At 38.8% G+C, this 24,457-nt stretch overlaps 4 gene segments (V, D, J or C); 2 read left to right on the forward strand and 2 right to left on the reverse strand.

Moving 5' to 3' along the window:
• Positions 1-4,500: 4,500 nt before the first annotated feature.
• LOC121656408 lies at positions 4,501-5,959 on the reverse strand. The segment is given in 3 exon segments: positions 4,501-4,945; positions 5,546-5,627; positions 5,894-5,959. Coding segments are annotated over 3 exon segments (474 nt in total).
• A 436-nt stretch (positions 5,960-6,395) lies between these two features.
• Positions 6,396-6,886, forward strand: LOC121656410. The segment is given in 2 exon segments: positions 6,396-6,447; positions 6,555-6,886. Coding segments are annotated over 2 exon segments (384 nt in total).
• Positions 6,887-20,501: 13,615 nt separating this feature from the next.
• LOC121656411 lies at positions 20,502-22,257 on the reverse strand. The segment is given in 3 exon segments: positions 20,502-20,892; positions 21,873-21,994; positions 22,247-22,257. Coding segments are annotated over 3 exon segments (459 nt in total).
• Positions 22,258-22,533: 276 nt separating this feature from the next.
• Positions 22,534-23,015, forward strand: LOC121656412. The segment is given in 2 exon segments: positions 22,534-22,585; positions 22,693-23,015. Coding segments are annotated over 2 exon segments (375 nt in total).
• The last annotated feature ends 1,442 nt before the right edge of the window (positions 23,016-24,457 follow it).

The following is a 24,457-nucleotide window of genomic DNA, read 5'->3' on the forward strand; positions in this document are numbered from 1 at the left end:
GATCATATCTCCATAGAAATACACGGGATCTGCACCAAACTTCACAGTATTCATACGTGTCACACCCCAAGTCCAGCAAACAAGTCAATTGAACACCTGTTGCCATGGCAACGGTGTACCCGCCATCTTGGATTTCACTGCCATTTGAACGAACTAGTCTGAGGGGATTCGGGCGACCGACTCCAAACTTGGTGGGAACCTTCCTGACAAGTTGGGGACCAAATGCTATTCAAATCTTTCTAATAGGAAAAAGCCTGTAACCGTGGCAACCGACGGAAAAAGCCTCCTCGCCATTAAACACGGGTTGATCATATCTCCATAGAAATACACGGGATCTTCACCAAACTTCACAGCATTCATACGTGTCCCACCCCAAGTGCAGCAAAGAAGTCAATCGAACACCTGTTGCCATGGCAACGGTGTACCCGCCATCTTGGATTTCACTGCCATTTCAACGAACTAGTCTGAGGGGATTCGGGCGACCGACTCCAAACTTGGTGGGAACCTTCCTGACAAGTTGGGGAACAAACGCTACTCAAATCTTTCTGATAGGAGAAAGCGTGTAACCGTGGCAACCGACGGAAAAAAGCCTTCTCGCCATGAAACACGGTTTGCTCATATCTCCACAGGAATACATGGGAACTGCACCAAACTTGACATGATTCATACAGGTTGGGTCCTTAACGCGTTACACCACCTGTTGTCATGGCGACATCGGGTGGCGGGGTCCAGGCAGCTCGGACCCGATGGATGCCGCTTGCGGCTTTAATTATTATTACTCTTACTCTTATTAGGGTCCGAGCCATACGAAGTATGGCGAAACCCTATTGTAGTTGAAATGTTTATTCTCCTTCTAAGCGTTTCGACCTCAAATTTGACCCCCTAAACACCCATGAAAAGTTGTGAAACTTGGCACACACGTCAAGTCCCGCGTAACTCGGATATTATAAGGTCCGCATACACTTCAATGCAAAATTGGCTCAACAGCGCCACCTACAGTCACCAAAAATCACCACATGAATGGGGCCCAGGAAGTCTACTTCAACGTAGGAAGACGAAACTCGGCACACACGTGTACCACCCCGTGTTGACCAAAAAACTCAATGTAACACCTGTCGCCATGGCAACGGGGTGCCCGCCATCTTGGCGTGTGCAGCCATTTTTTTGCCATTTTTTCCACTTTACACACATCGTATTTGAACGAACTAGTCTGAGGGGATTCGTGCGACTGACTCCAAACTTGGTGGGAAGCTTCCTGACAAGTTGGGGACCAAAAATTGTTCAAATCTTTCTAATAGCAGGAAACGTGTTACCGTGGCAACCGACGGAAAAACGCCTTCTCGCCATGAAACACGGTTTGCTCATATCTCCACAGAAATACGTGGGATCTGCACCAAAGTTCACAGGATTCATACCTGTCACATCCCAAGTCCAGCAAAGAAGTCAATCAAACACCTGTTGCCATGGCAACGGGGTGCCCGCCATCTTGGATTTCTCTGACATTTCAACGAACTAGTCTGAGGGGATTCGCGCGACTGGCTCCAAACTTGGTGGGAAGCTTCCTGACAAGTTGGGGACCAAACGCTCCTCAAATCTTTCTAATAGCAGGAAGCGTGTTACCGTGGCAACTGATGGAAAATGACCTCGCCATGAAACACGGTTTGCTTATATCTCCATAGGAATACGTGGGATCTGCACCAAACTTGACAGGATTCATACTTCTGACACCCCAAGTCCAGCATTGATGTCAATAGAACACTTGCTGCCATGGCAACGGACTGCCCGCCATCTTGGATTTCACTCCCATTTTAACAAACTAGTCTGAGGGGATTCGTGCGACTGACTCCAAACTTGGTGGGAAGCTTCCTGACAAGTTGGGGACCAAACGCTCCTCAAATCTTTCTAATAGGAAAAAGCGTGTCACCGTGGTAACCGACGGAAAAATGCCCTCGCCATGAAACACGGTTTGCTTATATCTCCATAGGAATACAAGGGATCTGCACCAAACTTGACAGGATTCATACAGGTTGGGTCCTTAACGCATTGCAGCACCTGTTGTCATGGCGACATCGGGTGGCGGGGTCCAGGCAGCTCGGACCCGATGGATGCCGCTTGCGGCTTTAATTATTATTATTGTTACTATTATCAACTAGTTGTGTAATGACCTACTGGCTAGGATGATCGTAGCTATATATGTTGTAAGTAGTATGGATTACATGGTCTTCTGTATGATGTTTCAAGTCCCCACCCGCACTCCCCACACCCTTTCTGTCCCTCTCTCTCCCCTCCCTCTTCTCTCTACTTTCTTTTCTCTCTCTCTCTCTCTGTCCCCTCCGGTCGAGTCCAGCATTAAGAGTCTGATTTAATAAAGTTTTTCATGTCATCAAGAGGGACTTTATACATGTAGTATAAATCCCTGCTTGATAGAGTAAAATTGCCCAGCACCAGACGGCAGCCAGACAATCATTCTGTTTGCAACGATGCTGGACAAGACAGGTTTATAAAAAAAAAAAAAAAAAACGGTGCTCAGCACTTTGAAGTCTAAATTAAAGACCTACCTTTTTAACATAGCTTATGATTAATTTTTGTTTTTCTCTCTTTTTTGCTTGATGTCTGTATGTTCAGTGTTTTATTGTATTTGGGTATTTGTAGCCTCATTTTATGCTTAGTTTTATTGTAAACTTTTCTTAAATTGTTTTTTTTTGTTTGTTTCTTTGTTTTTGTTGTTATTGTTGATGATCTCCATGTAAAGCACTTTGGGTTGTCTTTCACATGAAAGTTGCTATAGAAATAAACTTGACATTGACAATGACTATTTTAAATTGTTGTCTTTTTGTTTTTGTAGGTTGGATGGGGTCTGTAAAACTTCATACTTAATATTATCACCCTGTCACGCAAAAAAAAGCTTTTTTTGTCTTAATGGAAATAAAATGATATTTCAGATTGAAATCAGACATGCTGAGTCAGCTTAACATGCAGTGAACTGGCAGCCATTTTATGTTGACATTTACCACATAATGAAAATGCTGTATGAAACATATACAAATTTGAAGTTATTTTAATCGTTTATTTATTAATTTCTAATAAAGGAGACTTTATTGGTGGGGAAAAACAAAATTTTTAGTAATTATTTGTCAAACTGTGTGCATATTGTCCATGACGGGGTGGTAAAATAATGACTCCTGGGTCTGAATAAATACAAGTAATATTAATATTACAGGTAATATTAAAAAGTATTTTATACCTGAGGTATAAAATGTGTTTTTTGAAAGTTTAACCTATCTTTTATATTAAGGAATTTTTCAAATAATATTTGCCCTTGATGAAATATTTTAAAGTACAAAGTGGAAATAACACCCGTTTCACAGAATGACTCAAAAACAGTCATACAAAAACTTGCCTCAATCAGACTGAGTAGAAACTGAACTGACTGCTGCAGAGACTGATAACAATTCAACAATAATACACTCCTAAACACACTCACATAGTCAGACACACTGTTCCACCAAAATTAATAAAACATTGCAGGTGATTTTATTCTAGTTTAAAGTTTATTTATCTTATATTTCAATATAAACCTAAAAAGATTTTTCTATAAATCACATCAGTTCAGTTTTCCAGCTCAGTCACAGAGATCATCATGAGGTCTCCAAAACCATGACGACAATAATATGACAGAAACATCAAAGTCAGTCTCTGATTTCACTAAAGATTTTACATATTTATGATCACATATCAAACCAACCTGTTCTTCAGTGTATTTAATTAACTTTTTCTCTGCCTCAGAGTCCATGAATAAGCAGCAGATATTAAAAAGTAAACACAGATCAGCTGTCTGCAGTCTTAATTATGATCTTTACAAAGACCTGCTAATGAAGTTTAAACATCTTTCTAACACACAACCAGATTAATTACTGAATGTTTATTTCTGATGTAATCTCCTGTAACTAAAACAGTTTTATTTTACCTTTAAAGCTAAAACCTGCATCATCACATCTGGGTTCAGCAGAGCAAAACTTTCTGAAATGAGTGTTTAGCATCATGTTCCAGGTCTGTGGAAGAATTTAAAAGCTCATTAGAAGTTCCTCTAACGTATTGTGGTTTACTCTGAGTTAATGCACCATGTGGCCTTTCATTAAACCATTTTACATTAATGTTTATATCAAGACACATTTTTTTATATTTAATATTTCAATAGATACATGAACTCTGAAACGACAGAGAAATTCTGTAGTTTTTATTTTACAAAATCAGATGTGAGATGAATTTATTTCTGTCATGTCTGAATGTAAGTTATCATTTTAGCTCTTTCTTTTAAAAAGTATTAAAAACTGCATTAGTGTGTTTCCTCATTTTATGCAACTGGTGGGACTGTTTTTCTGTTTCATTTAAACAAAAACATTAAAAAAAAATTTTCTTTTTATGAAAAAGCTTTTTATTAAACTTCAAAAATCTCAGGTACAAAAAAACAAAAAAGAAAAAAACTTAAGAATCAAAACATCACGAAGGTTGAGAGGGAAAATGGTCAATCAGAACTTAGAAGAAAGGAACAGTGTTTGATACTGAAGAAGAAGAGCTGTAACAGAATGAAACCAGGATCAGATTCCCAGTGAATCAGGTCAGTACTGGGAACACTGGTCTCTCCTCAGTGTCTCTGAGAGTGGAGTCTGGGAGCCCTGGGTGGCCTCACAGGTCACAGAGCCCACCTTCCTCCACTGGTCTGCAGGGACCCTCAGGGTGCTGCTCCAGCTGTAGTGGCCGTCCTTCTGCAGCACCCCGGGGCTCCTGCTCTCCTCATAGCTGCTGCTGCTGCTGCCGTCCACCTTCCAGGACAGACTCCAGTCTGAGGGGAAGCCCTTGTTGGCCAGACATGTAAGTGTGGCATGGCCCTTCTTTATCTCCTCACTAGAGGGGGGCAGCACCGTCAGGGTGGGACGGACATCACCTAGGAGACACCAATCAGATTAGAGGACAGGAACCACACAGCTGTCAATCAAACAGCAGACATCTTTACTGTGAGAAAGTTGATTTTCTCCTTTAAGAAGTTTCTACCAGATGTTTTCCTGCTCCAACAATCACTGACTCACATCGTTTCACTTCCCTTTTAGAAACCTCTCATGCATTTCAGCTCAGAATCAGTTTGAAAAACGTTCAGACATTTACATGTTTTTACTTTGGTTCCAATTAAAATGAAAATAAATAAATAAAATAAAAAAGCAACTCACTGAAATCCACGAATCACAACTAAACCAGAAAGTGCTGAATAACAATATAATTTCCAGATGTAATTGTTCTTTAGTTGTTTAAATTATTTGTTTTCTGTTTTAGAAAAAGTTTTAATTTTAAAAACGAATGAAGCCAAACAAAAACTATTAACATGGACTTTTATGGAAACGTGGATGAATTTTACTAATTAGGTTTAATAAAAATATTTCTCTTTAAACAAAAGTAATTATATTTTTCTTTCTACTCCAGACAGACATTAAACTAATAAAGAAAAAGCCAATTTAACAACACAGTCATGTTAAATAAAATCTAAACTTACTTCCATGCTCCAGTCTGGTTCCTCCACCAAAAGTCCACCACAGTGATACAAACTCATTGAACCACCGTACAAAAACCTCTGACTGTACAGAGACACGGCTCTCTGACTCTGGAACAAACAATGCAGCATGTTTTTATTTAGACATTTGTTCATCTTCCCCAAAGACTTTATTTTCATAAAAAAACAAGAACAACAACAAAAAAAAAAAAAAACAACAAAAAAAGGAATGTGACTTAAGATAAAATTTTAGATTAAACTAATGTGAGAAGATGTGAGAAAAAAGTAGAAATAATGAATTTAAAAAGTCCACTGGGTGAACATGGTTGTGCTGGTGGAGTGGATTTTAACTGCAAGATCAGCAGTTTGATCCCAGGATTTTCCATAATCCTCATCATTGGACACTGAACCCCACATCGTCCCCGATCACTGTTTTGTTACTGTAGAGAAAAAATGATGCATTCAGTACAAAGACTATATGATAAGTAGCGCTGGGTGAGCTGGTAGATGAATGAGTAGAAAGTTCAAATCTGTTTTGTAGCATTTAGATAAAGATTAGGAGGCATTATATGTAATCTTTTCTCCACAACATAAACTTTCCAATGTTAATTTGAATCTAAAATTATTACAACAAATATTAATATAAACTAAAATATTCATTGATAAACATCATCATATTGATCCAAGTCCTTGTTGGAGTGAGTCAGCAGATTTCCATAGAGAGCCACTTTGCATCAGCAGCACCATGCTCCAGTGCTCTGGGAGAGTTTATAGTCCTGAGAGTTGAAGACTGGATGACTGACAGCTGTCCTTCATGACAACAGAAGACACAGAAATCCTCCTCATGAAAAACATGACTTTGATCTGCGTCCTCATCTGGACTCTCCTCTGCTGCTGCTTCACAGGTAAAGTCCAGAGAATGAAACTCCTCTCCTCTATGAACATCCGTCCCTCTGAAATGAAGCCGACTAAACCATGAAGCTGCTTTATGTTTTTGTCTCTGTATCCTTAGAGTCTAAAATCCAGGCCACAGTGACTCAGCCTGCAGCAGTGACCTCTGATCTGGGAGGAACCGTCACCATCACATGTAAAACCAGTCACGATGTTTTTGTTCATAGCAGCAACCACTATTTAGCCTGGTACCAACAGAAGGATGGACAAACTATTAAACTCCTCATATACTATGCTAGCAGCAGAGCATCAGGGATTCCAGATCGTTTTACAGGCAGTGGATCAAACTCTGACTTCACTCTGACCATCAGTGGAGTTCAGGCTGAAGATGCTGCAGTTTATTACTGTAAAGGAGAATTTCCTTCAAGCAGCTTTGAGGTTTTCACACAGTGAAAAACAGTCGTACAAAAACCTCCTTCAGTCTGACTGAGACTGATGCAGTTCACTGAACAAAGAAAAACATACACTCAGCCACACACACCTACACACACACACACACTCTAACACACACCATTGCTTCAATAACAAAACACACTTCTAAAGAAAATTTTGGATAAAATCTTGATTGAGAATTTTTTTAATCATCATCCACGATTTACTAAAACTTTTAAACAGAAAGAATTTGAACAAATTTGTCACAGAGAAAATTCCTGTATGTGACCTTTGACCTCAGCTTCACAGTTAATTTAAACAGTTTCAATATTTGTAAATATATAACCGGGGAAAAAAGTTATATCACAAAAATATATCTAAAGATTTATTCCTCAGTCAGACTGAAGTGAAACTCTGTAAGTGGGTTTGTGTCTCCAGATCTTTAATGATAAATTAATACTTTGGAGGAGAGCTATATGAGATAAAATTGTTTTTATGGAAACATATCTAAGTATAAATCAGATTTAAATGACAATTTTTTTATTGATAATGTTAAATGAATCAATGATAGTCAAAATTATTGACAGTGATGTTTGACCTCATATTTACAGTAAAACGTAAGAAACCACGAGTTCAAAAAACAGACAAAAGAAAAAAAAACATTTCATAATAAGAAAACTAATTATCAAATATAAGTAAAAAGAAATAAATAAATGCCTCAAATATTAAACCATTATACTACATATGATTGGAAATTCATCATGACTAATGTTAAGGGTATCTTAACATTTTTAACAATTTACACATAAATTATCGCCGTCATCTTTCAATTTATTCCCCTGTTCACTGAAAAGCTGAACAGCTGTAATATATGTGTCAGGGACCAAGCAGTAAGGCGGCAGGACACAAGACGTTTTTGTTCAAAAACCTGGGTCTTTTATTTACCTCAAAATCCGTTTTACAAAATCCAAAAATTCAACTAAACAAACTGATAAAAGAGGCCAAATAAATATAACTAGACTCAAAATCAGAACAAAGTAGAACTTAAGCAAGCAAACAACTGAATGAACACAGCAAACAAACTGACCGCCTGAACAATCAAACATGTGAACCTAAATACAAGCTGAGCTAAACCAAGAGTACAACACAAAAAGGGGAAATACAATGGCTACTAAAAATTGCACAAAAATCTCAAAATAAATTCCCAAACACCCCTATGACACGGCAGCATGTGGTCAAGTCCAATGGAGCTGGCAGCAGCCTATCAGAAGCCTCAGCCCTTGGCCACGCCTTTGCTGCAGCATGAAGGAGAGGTTGAACTCCAGAGGGGTATTGCACGAAACCAGAATAAAGAAATCCAGGATAATTAAGCAAGCCCAGCTTGACCTAGCTTGCGCGGCCTATCCTGGCTTAATTGGTTGCACGTTTGCTGAGCCAGGATGAGAAGGTGCGGCTAGGTTAAGCCAGGTGAAGATAGTTGGGATAAGTGCATGTGCACGGCATACTGAAGCAGACCTCGCGATTGCTCACAGAATCACGGATGGGGAAATGGATAAAAGTCGTGCGTCCTACGTCACGGCCGCTGAACAACAGCTCCTGACGGAGTTCTCTGACGAAGTTAAGGATATTATAATGAAAAAAGGCAATACCAATGCCATAAGTAAAGAACGCGAGAGAGCCTGGCAGACAATAGCCGACCGGCTCAATGCGTAAGTGGTCAAAAACTGTACAATTAATAAACAGTGCTCCACTGGAACTGTCATAATTAGGCTACAATTAAAGGAGTTACTTTTCAAATCCACTAACTGTTGTATACTTTAAGAGTGACAAGCAGGTGCATGTTACTCAGGAAATGTAGAGTATGATTAGGTGCAAACAATTATCCACAATGTGTCATTTAATCTATTTTCCTCATGTAACGTTTTTATCTATTTTATCTTTCTGTCCTTCATAAACCTGTCTGGCCATAAAAGGACCTGGCAGCAAGTAAAAATTAAATATAAGAACATTTTGCAGGCTGGTAAGTGACTCCAAAGTAGATAACCGTGAACAAATAAGGTGAATAGATGAGGTGTCTGCTGACATGTTCAATGTCTGTATAATTGTAGCAGTTAAAAAAAGGCCTATAAACTGGCACAGGGGGCGGCCCACCAAGCCAGGATGTGACTCCAGCAGAGGAACTGGCCTCCATTTAAATAAAGGGAGGCCAGTGATGGAGGGGATCCAGGGAGGGACAATAACTGACTCTGTCCCAGCCACAGAAACTGTCCACTTCATACAAGGTACATCACGTACTGCAATTCTACTGCACATGGAACACAATCAAATATAATCTGAACCCCAGCGACCACCATCTACCAAGAAATACAGGGCTCCCCCTCCTCCCCCTCCTCATCCTCCTATTAGATCATCTGTCCTGACCGAGCAGGGCATGGTAGGAGGGTCCCAGAGCAGCAAAATTCACAACAAAGATAACATGCCATGATGCGTTCAGGGTCCTTGCTGTAGTTTTGCTACTACTGACAGCTGTTCTGAGATCAAGCCTGGACCCAGTAGGATTCCTGTGTTAGTTAGTAAAATAAGGAATCGAACACGGTCAGCTTGTGGGATGAATCGATCTAATCTGTTAACTGTACCTTGTATAACTCAGAATACAACAGAGACCAGTGTAAACTTCATAAAACTAGCTGTACTAAATGTTAGATCTCTGTCCAACAAGTCACTGTTAGTTAATGACTTCATCATTTCTCACAGTTTAGATTTTCTTTTTCTGACAGAAACATGGTTAACAGAAGACACAAGTGCTACAGTTCTTAATGAAACAGCACCCCCTCATTTTAGTTTCATGAATAAATGTCGAAACGGGAAGAAAGGGGGAGGAGAAGCTGCCTTATTTAAAGATTCATTCCAGTGTAAAGGAATGTCATTTGGTGATTTTACTTCTTTTGAATATCTTAGTTTTATTTTAAGGGGCATTCCTAAAGTCCTATTTCTAATCATCTACAGACGTCCAGGACACTGTGTAAATTTTATTGATGAATTTTCTGAATTATTGTCGGTTATCTCTACTGATTTTAACCATTTCATCTTAACTGGGGATTTTAACATTCACATAGATAACATGACGGATGGTAATGTCAAGGAATTTTGTTCCATATTGGACATGTTTGGTTTGTGGCAACATGTTAAACAACCGACCCACATTCGAGGTCACATTCTGGACCTGGTTATTTCAAAGGGTGTTGATATTTCTTCTGTTGCGGTCACTGACTTGGCCTTGTCTGACCATTTTTGTATTTTGTTTGATTTACTGATCACTCAGAATGTTCAACCAACCTGCTTCTCCGTTAGGAAGAGGTACATTAATGAAAGAACAAGTGCTAAGTTTGTGGAGGCCATAGCGATGTTACCAACAACCAGTGCAGAGTCAGTTGATGGACTCCTGGATCATTTCAATCTGAAAATCTTGAATGTAATGGATGCTGTTGCACCGATAAGAATCAAGAGCAACTTGAGCAAACAGAAAACACCATGGAGAAACACCACTGTGGTTACCAGCCTAAAAAGAGAATGCAGAAAAACTGAGCGGAAATGGCGGAAAAATAAACTTCAAATTTACTATGAGCTGTACAAACAAAGCCTACGTAACTATAACAATGAGCTGTGCAAGGCCAGAGAGCTGCATTTATCTGAAATGATTAACAGGAATGTCAACAATTCTCGCACTCTGTTTGCCACGATTGAAAAACTTACAAATCCTCCTAAACAGATAAGCCCTGAGCTCCTTTCCACTGAGAAATGCAACCAATTTGCAAACTTTTTTAGCCAAAAAATTAAAACAATTAGGCAAAATATTAATTCCACACAGTCAAACAAGAAAATTAGTCTGTGTCTAAAACGCCGAAATAATTCTGATGTCATGTCACAATTTAAAATGGTGAATTTAAAAGTCCTACAAGAAACAGTTTGGCATTTGAAATCAACAACATGCACTCTGGACATGATACCATCCGACTTTTTAAAAACTGTTTTTACCTCAGTAGAAAGTGATCTCCTACTGATAGTTAACAGCTCACTGGCATCAGGCATTTTTCCCCAGTCACTAAAGATAGCTGCTATTAAGCCACTCCTAAAGAAAAGGACTCTAGACGCCTCTATAATGAACAACTATAGACCTGTCTCTAACCTCTCTTTTATTTCCAAGATTATTGAAAAAGTTGTATTTCACCAGCTTAATGACTTTTTAAATGAAAGTGGAAATCTTGATAAATTTCAGTCCGGCTTCCGACCTCATCACAGCACTGAAACAGCTCTGGTCAAAGTGTTAAATGACATTAGGTTGAATACCGATTCTGGTCAAGTATCAGTCCTGGTTCTGTTGGATCTCAGTGCTGCGTTTGATACTGTAGATCACAGAATCCTGTTGCACAGGCTGGAAAACTGGGTTGGACTTTCTGGAGCGGTTCTTAACTGGTTCAGGTCCTATTTAGAAGGCCGGAGTTATTTTGTTACGATCGGCAGCTATGAATCCGAGCGAGTGGCCATGACTTGTGGAGTCCCCCAGGGGTCAGTCCTTGGACCTCTTCTGTTCAACTTGTATATGCTCCCTTTGGGTAAAATATTACAAAACTATAGCATTAGTTATCAAAGTTATGCAGATGATACACAACTTTATGTGTCTCTGTCACCAGATGACTGCAGTCCAATAGACTTAATGTGTCAGTGTCTGGAGCAAATAAACACCTGGATGAGGGAGAATTTCCTACAATTAAATGAAGACAAAACTGAGATTATTCTGTTTGGTAGCAAAGAGAAGAGGGTCAGCATTGGCAAACACCTGGAGACTCGGGCTCTTAAAATTACCAACCAAGTTCGTAACCTGGGAGTGTTGATAGACTCAGATCTGACTTTCAGCTGCCACATCAAAGCTGTCACTAAGACAGCTTTTTACCAGCTCAGAAACATCAACAGAATTAAAAGTTTAGTCTCCCAGAAAGACCAAGAGAAACTCATCCATGCATTCATCTCCAGTAGACTGGATTACTGTAATGGTCTTTTAACAGGACTTACTAAAAAGAGCATTAAACATCTGCAGCTCATCCAGAACGCTGCTGCTAGAGTTTTAACCAGGACTAAGAGATCTGAACACATCACACCAGTTTTAAAATCTTTACACTGGCTTCCAGTCAGTCACAGAATAGATTTTAAAACCCTTCTGATCATTTACAAATCCCAGAATGGTTTAGGCCCAGAATACATCTGTGATATGTTCAGAGAATATAAACCTAGCAGAGCTCTTAGATCCAAAGACTCTGGTCAACTAGTCCAGGCCAGAGTCCAGACTAAACATGGAGAAGCAGCATTTAGCTGTTATGCTGCAAACAAATGGAACAAACTGCCAGTGGAGAATAAACTTTCCCCAAATGTAGACATTTTTAAATCCAGGTTAAAAACTTTTCTTTTCTCATGCGCCTATGCATGAAATCTGCACGGTACCTTTTTTTTAACTTATCTTGCTTTTAATCATTTTAATGTAATTTATTATTTTATTGTGATTATGTGTTGATGCCTTTTACTATTCTAAATATCTGTAATGTCTTTGTTTTATGTAAAGCACTTTGAATTGTCCTGTACATGAAATGTGCTATACAAATAAACTGCCTTGCCTTGCCTTGCCTATAATATAGTGTCTGACTTTGGATAACCTTGCAGTGTCTGGGAACACAATTACGCTTTTGGAGCCACCAGAAGATGATCCGGTTAGTACAATGTCTCGAAATCACAGGCTTGGTATGTTCTGTGAAATCTTAATCCAAGTCCTCTCGCTGCATGTATACGGCAGGGGGAAGGCACATCTGCAGCTGCAGAATGCACGTCTGCAGATGAGGAGACTGTGTCAGTGGAGTCCAGAAGGCTTGAGGCATGTCAGTTTTATGGGATTGGCCTGCTTATTTATTCCATGAAGGATATGAATTCAGTGATGTGGTACTAATAGAAAATGTGTAACAGGACCCGGATGCTGCACAGTCTCCTAAGCAGCCTGGTAACATTGTGAGTATTGGCTAAAGTAAATCTACATTATGCACAAATCCTGCTGTGCTAACTGACATTTCCTTTACAGACTTCACAAACTGTCAGAACGCTTTATTCAGGGCACCTGGAGAGAGAGAGAGCTGGCAGATGTTAAAATCAGACTCAAAAAGAGAAAGCTCCAAGAAATAGAGCTGGATCTAGAGATTAAACACCGGACACGAAAACTGGACCTGGAAATCCAGAAACTAGAAAGAGAAGTGAGTGTTTCAATGCACACAGTAACCATATCTGCAATACAGTGTTTTAATCCTTGTTACTTTTGCTGTCGTAGGATCCAAGCAACCAAGACAAATGACTGCTTAATAAAAAAAAAAAAAAAAAACTAGAACATTGGTGTCCGTCCTCTTTTCATGAATGTAAAAGAATTTCAAAGAACCACCAGTGCTAAACAAAATGCTCACACAGGAAAAGCTCTTTTATTAAATAAAAGGGCTAATTCCAAAAATTAAGTGAAGAAACTTGCAATATATTGCTCCCTGACAAGTCTGCCATTAGTGTTGTCCGGGAAGATGGGAGCATTTTCCCAGTCAACATCAACAGCCACTCGGGGGGGGGGTCTCTCCTTTCTTAGGCCTGCAATGTTATGCAGTACTACGCATGCAGCAATAACATCACAGGCTCTGTCCGGGGAAATCCTCAGGTGGTGCAGGCACTGAAACCAAGATTTCAGAAGGCCGAAGGTCATCTCGATTCGAGCCCTTGTCTTGGTGTGTGCATGGTTGTAGGCCTGCTGTGGTGGGGTTTGGGGATCTGCAAGGGGAGTCAAGAGGAATGACTCACAGGCGTATCCTTTATCTCCCAGCAGCACACCAGAGAATTCACCTGATAATACAAAATATAATTTAGAAAACAGAGTTACACACACAATGTCCAAGGTGCTTACAGTACAAATGTGTGGGCTACCTTGTGAAAGTCTCTCATAAATTGGACTAGCCCGAAAGACTCTAGAGTCATGCACTGAGCCAGGCCACTTTGCCTCTAAATTGCTCACAAGGCAGTCAGCATCACAGATCATCTGAAATATTTAGTTGTAGCCTATTAAGGTCATTAAATGCACAGAACAGATTCATGTAGGTCATAACCACAAATCACTCTTACCTGAACATTGATGCTGTGGAAGGATTTCCTGTTAATGTAATCTCCCTCATGTTCACCTGAGGGGCGTCTGATTCTTATGTGTGTGCAATCCACTGCCCCAATGATGTTAGGGAAAGCTGTAACAAAAAATAGTGAGTATCCAACTGTGACAGATATACTTAGAAACTAATGGGTGCACATTAAAATTGAGGTTACCTGCAATCTTGTAAAACTCCTCCTTGATGTAGAGGGGTCTTCTGTGGCCAGGGAAGGTGATGAATATATTGCTGAATGATTTCAGCGCCAGACAAACACATCTGATTGTCCGGCAAATGGTTCCTTTATTGAGGTTCTCTGCATCCCCAACAGAATAAAGGAAGCTCCCACTCGCAAGCCACCTCAATGTGACACAGATCATCTGTGGTACAGTGAGGGCATGGCTTCGTGCTGTCTGGTGCTGTATTTTTGGACTCAGCAGCCTACATAAATATCTTAGTCCATCACCCGAAAATCTGTATCTTTCAATGACATAGTCATCTCCAAAGGCCAGGGGATGTGACCTGTCCCTGAAGACTCGTTCACGTCTGAATGCTCTTCTGAGGATGCGAGCTTCCTCGTCCAGCACATCCTCATCCAAAAAGGGCAAGCCATTATGAAGAGGAACAGGTGAAGGGGAGTTGGACCTGAATATGCTACATTGTCTTCGTCACAGATTAAATTGAAAACACCTTTGAAACTGAGGTATCTAAGCATAGCATTTGTATGGTACACACTTAAGTCTTTACCATATAAGGGTCTCTGTCCCACAGACTGGATTGACACAAGAACATGCATTCCATGCAAATGAGCATCCTATAGGCAAACTCTATGATTGGAGGACACAGGACTGAGGAATTTTCTTTGTTTAAACCCTATATAAGACAGAATGACACATGAAGTCTTTGGGTCTTCGTTCTGGCTTTGGGACCTCCAGATTTTGCTGCAGAAATCTGTTTTGATGTCTGAACTTTTGTAATAAACTTCTTTTTATTATTCAAGTCAGCGTCCAGAGACATTTTTGCCTGAAAGCCAGTTTTTCCACATCTCCTGATCAAGATACATCAAATTCTCATCAGCTGTGTTTTGTAATCTCAATTACTGCAATAAAACACATATTTATAAAACCTCTGACAGCAATTTGACGAGCAGTCTTCATTAGCATAGCAATATAACACTTGGCCTGATGAAATCATGCACTTATGACCAAGTTGATATTGTGTGATGAAATCGTGATCCTGTATTTAAATAAAATGACTAAAAAAAAAGAAAAAAAAATTATATGCACTGCACTAGCACTACACGACAGCACCTGGGTCTAACTGGACTCAAAGCGGTCTGACTAACACTTAATTATGACGTCCCATCTTGTTTGAATTCATGCTTGTGTTGTTCTTACTCTCAAATGTAAGTCGCTTTGGATAAAAGCGTCTGCTAAATGACTGTAGAATAGAATAGAATAATAATACTGCAACTCGAATCCATATAAAAAGGCTGCTGCGATTACGAACAGATTTGGATTAAATGTACAGTGACTGTATATGTAATATTTTAATACTGGATGATTAAAATGACGCGCCATACTTAGGAAGACCATGGACATGCTGTAAAACACATTAATTCCTCACAGAATTGACGTTGGACATGCAGGTGACTCGCTAGGATTAATCTTAGCCTGAGCAGTTAGCCTGGTCTGGAGCAGGCTAGCTGCAGCGGATAAATCACCACAGTAACTTGGCCGGGATTAGTTTGAGCTGCTTTCATGCAACCGACTTAGGGCTAAATTCAGCCAGGACCCTCAGGTAACTCAAAAAAAGAAATAAATATTAATACAAAACATAATTTAATCTTACAGTGCCTAGATGTGCTTAACATTGTTAGGTATGAAAAATTAAAGTAATTTAGTAATGAAGTAATGTGAAATGGAAAGTGTGGTATTTAGACTCAAGGCTGCAAATAAAATGAAATTAGATCTACACTTATGGTGACGTGTGGATATTACCATGTGTGGCGGGCCATCACAATATGGAAATATTCATCTGATGAAGCTGTTCATGTAATTTTATAAACTTCCAGATACATTATTGAATTAATCTAAACTGGATGGTATTAATTATTATTTTGTTTAAACTTTAAACCTAAAGCTAAAGTACACAGAGCCATGTAAAATTCAGCATGAAGACTTGAAGAAAACTCACTTGATTGCCACCATCACATGTAAAACCAGTCAGAATGTTTATGTTGCGAGCGGATACCACCATTTAGCCTGGTACCAACAGAAAGATGGACAAACTCCTAAACGCCTCATATACTATGCTAGTAGCAGAGAATCAGGGATTCCAGATCGTTTTACAGGCAGTGGATCAAACTCTGACTTCACTCTGACCATCAGTGGAGTTCAGGCTGAAGATGCTGCAGTTTATTACTGTCAGAGTTTTCATAGCGGTGCTGTGTTCACACAGTGAAAAACAGTCGTACAAAAACCTCCCTCAGTCAGACTGAAGTGAAACTCTGTGAGTGGGTTTGTGTCTCTAGAGGTTTAATGATAAATTAGCATGTTGGAGGACAGTTTAATGACATATTATTGTCTTTATGGAAACAATTATTATAATATAATAATAAATATATAGTAATTATATAAAATATAACAGTTCAGATCTAATTTAGATTCTATTTAATGATAATCAGAAATGATGTGATAGAGATAAAATTCTTGACAATGACCTTTGACCTTCTGTACATGTTAGGGAACCACATGAGTTTTTAGAAATAGACAAAAGAATAAGAATTCATCATTAAAAACCTAACTATCAAATAAAAGTCAAAACAAATAAATAAATCTCTGCAGCTGCAACAAATTAAACATTTTTAACAATTAACATGTAAATTTTTGCCTTCTTCCTTTAATTTGTTCCCCTGTTGAGTGAAAAGCTGAACAGCTGTAATATATGGAGACATTCATCTGCTTCAAGTAGTTTCATAAACTTCCAGATATATTAATGAATGAATCTAAACTGTATGGTATTTATTATTATTTGGTTTGAATTTCAAACCTAACACTAAAGTCCGCAGAGACATCTGTTAAATTCAGCATGAAGACTTGAAGAAAACTCACTTGATTGCTGACAGCTGTTCCTACATGGAGTTGAGACAAATTCATTTAACTGTACCTGAAAGATAAATTTCATATGTTGTGGTTCTGAACTACAATAAATTCCTAGAATCAGCATCTCTTCACGACACATGACTGATTTACTTGGTGAAATGTTACATTTACACTGAACATATTAAAGTTAATATTACATTTATATTCCTGTAAAACAACAAGATGCAACTAAAGCAGAAATAGAGAAATAGACGGAATACAAGAGAATCGACTGGAGCATCTGACATAAACTAATAATGTTAATGATGTTCTCATCAGTGAGGATGAAACATGATACCATGTAGAGGACAGCTGCAGCTGACTGACTGTGTGTGTTTGCATATGTGTCCTGCCTCTCTGCTCCCAGCTGTTAAGAGGTCAGTGTTGATCAGTGGCTGTTCAGACCTTTCAGAGACACTGAACACACCAGCAGCACAATGATGATGTCACTGACTCTACTGCTGACCACCCTGGGGCTCCTTGTTCAGGGTGAGACTCTCTTGTGGAAACTTTGCTTCAGGATGCAACCAGGTTCACCACAATGATGTTCTGCTGTGATGGAGAAACACCGAAACACTGAATCTATTTTTCATCTTATAGAAATCATATATCTTTAGCTGCATGTTGATCATCTTTCTTCATTCTGCATTTCTCTCATTTTCTCCTCTCTTTGTTTGTTACTTTTTTAAGGTTCATCAGGTGAAATCATCATGACTCAGACTCCTCAGTCTCAGTTTGTTGCTTCAGGACAAACTGTGTCTCTCAGATGTAAAGCCAATTCAGGTGTTAGCTATCGTTTGCAGTGGTATCTTCAAAAATCTGGAGAACCTCCTAAGCTCCTCATCTATTATACTAATTCACGTTGATTGGGAGTTTCTGATCGTTTCAGTGGAAAAGGATCTGGGACTGACTTCACCCTGACCATCAGTAGAGTTCAGCCTGAAGATGCAGGAGTTCATTCCTGTCAGCAGGATTACAGCTCGTTCACACACTGATAACGTCGTACATAAACCTCCTCAGCTGCAGAAGAACTGATCCACGGCTGCACTGAGCTGAAGGGTTCAACTACAGAAAACAGTCTCATGAAACCCAACACTGACACTAAACAGTATATTATTACACATTATTAAGAAGTTTAAAACAAATAATACAATGAATATGTTTGCTGGGATTGCTCTGTATTGTTATGTAATCTTTAAACATCAGGTCATCTGAGATAAACCAAACATTTGCTTTTTAAATCAGTTCACTGTCTAAATTTAACGAAGCAGACAATAACACCAGTCACACATTCATGACACGAACTTTATTTGTTTTCTGTTAAAACATGTTAAACAGTTAATAAATGCGGTGAAAAGGGATGAGGTCTGATTTTGGTGTCAGAACATGAAGACAACTTTTTGTTATTTTAGGAGTTTTTAATTCTCACATCTCCTTTCAAATGATCAAATAGATTCATTCTGAATGAGTATATCTTGGTTTTAAATTCTGTATCTATTAACGTTAAAGTTGCATCAGTTTTTACAAAACTTCAATCTTGAAACTGAGAGTTGATATTCAAGAGTTTAGATGAAAATCGACCTCAGTGTCTCGTTTCCTTTTCATACTTCAGTAACTATAGCAACAGACAGGCATCGCTGCTGGACCGCCGCTACAAACAGGTTTCAGTACTCAAGATAAAAATGTTCCAGACATTTTATTCTTTACATCCTGTAAACGTTTGGTTCTCTAAATTTTAATTAAAAGACATGACCATTAAAGTTCACAAAAGCTGATTCAAATAATCCCTCAAAAGGGGAATTAAATATATAAAACAGTTAAAGACTGAATATCAAGCCTCATCTAGAATGAGACTCTTCTGCCCAAAACTGGTAAACAAACTGAAGGAATAGAAATACTCAGTAAACAATGTAAAGATAAAACATACAGCTGTACGGGTTCAAGCCCAAATCAGACCCTGAAAACGAAGCGTGAACAACTCAGCAACTCACAGCAAAGAACGCAGCAGGACATATCTGTTTGGTAAATATTCTGCTTACCAGCTATAGTCCATTTTAATGTTGTTGCCATCATTCACTCACCTTATATGTACCACAAAGCCAGCAGAGGTATCTTAGTCACAGAGATCATCATGAGGTCTCTCCAAAACCATGAAGATAATAATAAGACAGAAATATCAAATTCATTCTCTGATTTCACTAAAGATTTCACATATTTATGACCACATATCATTACTGTCAGTTACAAACCTCCTTTGTCCAAAATCCGTGATTTCTTTTTTTCCTTCATAAATCAGTACTATTGGTCCCCCTTTATGTCTGTCTGTAGTTTTACAAATATTTAACCAAAGATATATGATGTAAAACACAATACCAAGTTTGAAGACATTATATCCTATTATTACAAAAACCAAACAGTTTTATAGATTTTTTAAAAAGTAGCAGTTTTGGACATAAGCGGTTTGCCCATGACAGCAACTATTTCAAACCAACCTGTTCTTCAATGTATTTAATTAACTTTTTCTCTGCCTCAGAGTCCATGAATAAGCAGCACATATTAAAAAGTAAACACAGATCAGCTGTCTGCAGTCTTTATTATGATCTTTACAAAGACCTGCTAATGAAGTTTAAACATCTTTCTAAGACACAACCAGATTAATTACTGAATGTTTCTTTCTGATGTAATCTCCTGTAACTAAAACAGTTTTATTTTACCTTTAAAGCTAAAACCTGCATCATCACATCATCACACAGAGCAAAACTTTCTGAAATGAGTGTTTAGCATCATGTTCCAGGTCTGTGGAAGAATTTAAAAGCTCATTAGAAGTTCCTCTAACGTATTGTGGTTTCCTCTGAGTTAATGCACCATGTGGCCTTTTATTAAACCATTTTACATTAATGTTTATATGATGACACACTTTTTTCTGATATTAAACATATTTTAAAATATTTAAATAGATACACAAACTCTGAAATTACAGAAAAACTCTGTAATTTTCAGTTTACAAAACCTGAAATTGGATTTATTATTATTTCTAAAAAGTATTAAACACTGCATTATAATTTTTCTTAATTTTATGCAACTCGTGAGATTGTTTTTTAAGATCCTTTTTAAAATTTTATATACAAAAAAAGTAACATTAATGAAACACTTCTCTTAATCAAAAAGGGTTTTATTAAACTTAGAAAATCCCAGTTACAAAAACAAAGAAAAACTTAAGAACATGAACAACACAAAGATTAAAGTGAAAATAAAGTAAATCAGAACTTAGAAGAAAGGAACAGTGTTTAATACTGAAAAAAAAGAAATGTAACAAAATAAAACAAGGATCAGATTCCCAGTGAGTCAGGTCAGTACTGGGAACACTGGTCTCTCCTCAGTGTCTCTGACAGTGGAGTCTGGGAGCCCTGGGTGGCCTCACAGGTCACAGAGCCCACCTTCCTCCACTGGTCTGCAGGGACCCTCAGGGTGCTGCTCCAGCTGTAGTGGCCGTCCTTCTGCAGCACCCCGGGGCTCCTGCTCTCCTCATAGCTGCTGCTGCTGCTGCCGTCCACCTTCCAGGACAGACTCCAGTCTGAGGGGAAGCCCTTGTTGGCCAGACATGTAAGTGTGGCATGGCCCTTCTTTATCTCCTCACTAGAGGGGGGCAGCACTGTCAGGGTGGGACGGACATCACCTAGGAGACACCAATCAGATTAGAGGACAGGAACCACACAGCTGTCAATCAAACAGCAGAAATCTTTACTGTGAGAAAGTTGATTTTCTCCTTTAAGAAGTTTCTACCAGATGTTTTCCTGCTCCAACAATCACTGACTCACATTGTTTCACTTCCCTTTTAGAAACCTCTCATGCATTTCAGCTCAGAATCAGTTTGAAAAACGTTCAGACATTTACGTATTTTTACTTTGGTTCCAATTAAAATAAAAATAAATAAATAAAAATAAAAAGCAACTCACTGAAATCCACGAATCACAACTAAACCAGAAAAGTGCTGAATAACAATATAATTTCCAGATGTAATTGTTCTTTAGTTGTTTAAAATTTTCTTTTTTCTGTTTTAGAAAAAGTTTTAGTGTTACAAACGAATGAAGCCAAACAAAAACTATTAACATGGATTTTCATAGAAATGTGGATGAATTTTACTAAAGCTGATCTCTAATTAGGTTTAATAGAAGCATTTCTCTTTAAACAAAAGTAAATATATTTTTCTTTCTACTTCAGACAAACATTAAACTAATAAAGAAAAAGCCAATTTAACAACACAGTCATGTTAAATAAAATCTAAACTTACTTCCAAGCTCCAGTCTGGTTCCTCCACCAAAAGTCCACCACAGTGATACAAACTCATTGAACCACCGTACAAAAACCTCTGACTGTACAGAGACACGACCGTCTCATATATTCACACTGAACTAAACCTTTGAGCCACAAGATGAAGTTATTAGAACGTTTTTCTATCACCTCCAATTCCTCATGATACATTATATTGTTTCCTAAAATGTCAATATTCTTTATGAAGTGAACGTTGCATCTCAGTGAACAAACTGTTCAACATTTATTTAGTAAAAACATTTCTTTGTTATTCTGACCATGAACAGAAAATGTGAAAGATGTGAATTTATCTACTAAAATGAAGCAGAATGAAGTTTTGCTTACTTCCAACATCCAGTCTGGTTCCTCCACCGAACGTGTACCACAGTGATACAAACTCATTGAACCGCCGTACAAAAACCTCTGACTGTACAGAGACACGGCTCTCTGACTCTGGAACAAACAAACTACAACATGGTTGAATGATGTAGTTTCAGGACATTCAGCTAATGTAAAAACTTTAGATGATACATTGCAATAAATTTCCAGGATTTATATTTTTATTTAGACATTTGTTCATTTTACCAAAGGAATTTTTTTATTAAAAAAATCAAAATGAATCATATTTAAGATTAAATTTATGATTAAACTTATCCAACCAAAGACTCTGCAAACAATATTGTGAGAAGACACAATAGAAACAATGAACTTAAGTCCACTGGGTGAACATGGTTTTTACTGCTGGAGTGGATTGTTGTTAATCTGAAACCACAATTATAATGATATAATGTTAATATAAACTAAATGATTCATTGATCATCATCATCAGATTGATCCAAGTCTCTGTTGGAGTGAGTCAGCAGATTTCCATAGAGAGCCACTTTGCATCAGCAGCACCATGCTCCAGTGCTCTGGGAGAGTTTATAGTCCTGAGAGTTGAAGACTGGATGACTGACAGCTGTCCTTCATGACAACAGAAGACACAGAAATCCTCCTCATGAAAAACATGACTTTGATCTGTGTCCTCATCTGGACTCTCCTCTGCTGCTGCTTCACAGGTAAAGTCCAGAGAATCAAACTCCTCTCCTCTATGAACATCCGTCCCTCTGAAATGAAGCCGACTAAACCATGAAGCTGCTTTATGTTTTTGTCTCTGTATCCTCAGAGTCCAGAGGACAGGTCACAGTGACTCAGCCTGCAGCAGTGACATCTGATCTGGGACGAACCGTCACCATCACATGTAAAACCAGTCAAGATGTTTATAATTCCGACTTTTTAGCCTGGTACCAACAGACAGATGGACAAATTCCTAAACTCCTCATATACCGTGCTAGCATCAGAGAATCAGGGATTCCAGGTCGTTTTACAGGCAGTGGATCAAACTCTGACTTCACTCTGACCATCAGTGGAGTTCAGGCTGAAGATGCTGCAGTTTATTACTGTAAGAGTGCTCATGAAATCAACAGTCAGTGGGTGTTCACACAGTGAAAAACAGTCGTACAAAAACCTCCCTCAGTCAGACTGAACAGAAACTGAAATGATGGCTACAGTTCACTGAACACACACACAGACACACAAGACATGGAGCAGTTAAGCTCAGCAAGGTCTGTTTAGTGACTACAGAGCAGCTTTCAGTTGTATCACATGACTCTTGATGACATAGAGCTTCATTTTTACCTTTGGGATCAGATTCTCTAAATCTGATGTATTTGTTTACTTATTCTACCATTTTTTCATGTTGATATAAATGTTGAAACATTTTCCTTCTGACAATTATCATCTGACCCAAGAATTCAAAACAGTTAAAGCCTGAATATCAAGTCATTTTAACCTCCAGGTTTTAACTTTCAATCTTGATTTTTATTGTTGTTTTCACGAGAAGTTCTTAAGATGGACTTCCTAAATGAACTTAATAATGTTTTTGGGAGATTTGAGACACTAAACAGCATTCCTGCGGTTAAAGTTGCTCCATACCAGGAAGATAAGGCACTCTGTTTTGACACTGAAGACTTTGAGGAGAGTCAACACATGAAAGGCCCCAGGCCCTGATAACATACCTGAACGGGTGCTCAGGGAATGTGCTGACCAGCTGGTCTGTGTTCTAACGGACATTTTTAACACCTTGTTTGACCAAGCAATAGTCCCATCATGTTTCAAAACTGCTACTAGTATCCTAGTGCCTAAAAAAACCTCAAATCTCATCTCTCAACATTTATCAGTCCGTCAAACTTACTCTTATTATAATGAAATGCTTTGAGAGGCTGGTTAAGGAGTACATCACCTCCAGACTCCCTCCTGTGTTCGACCCCTTCCAGTTTGCCTACCGGCTGAGACGCTCCATTGAGGACGTTACCTCCTTTGTTGTTCACCAGAGCCTTGCACATCTGGAGGAGAAGAACACTCAGGTACAGATGCTGTTCTTGGACTTCAGTTCAGCATTTAATACCATCATTCAGCAACATCTGGTAGACAAACTAGGACCTCTGGGATTAAGCACCCCCCTGTGCATCTGGTTGCTGGACTTCCTCACCAACAGATCATAGTCAGTGCGGGTCGGACAAAACACCTCCAGGATCATCACCCTCAGTACAGGCTCCCCCCAGGGCTGTGAATTGAGCCCTTAGCTGTTCAGGTTGATGACACATGACTGCACCTCCAGGTCTGCCACCAACCACATTGTGAAGTTTGCGGATGACACAACAGTGGTGGGCCTCATCAGGGACAACAATGACTTGGCCTGCAGAGAGGAGGTGGAGCAGCTGATCCTGGAAATGGACAAAACTAAAGCATTCACTGTCGACTTCAAGAAAAACCAGCCGAGTCATGCTCCACTCCTCATCAACAGCAAGGCTGCGGAGGTGGTCAGCAGCACAAAGATCCTGGGGCTGCACATTACAGACAATCTCACCTGGTCTGTGAACACCGCGTCA

Source organism: Melanotaenia boesemani, chromosome 17 (genome assembly GCF_017639745.1).
Source record: "Melanotaenia boesemani isolate fMelBoe1 chromosome 17, fMelBoe1.pri, whole genome shotgun sequence".
Lineage (NCBI taxonomy): Eukaryota > Metazoa > Chordata > Actinopteri > Atheriniformes > Melanotaeniidae > Melanotaenia > Melanotaenia boesemani.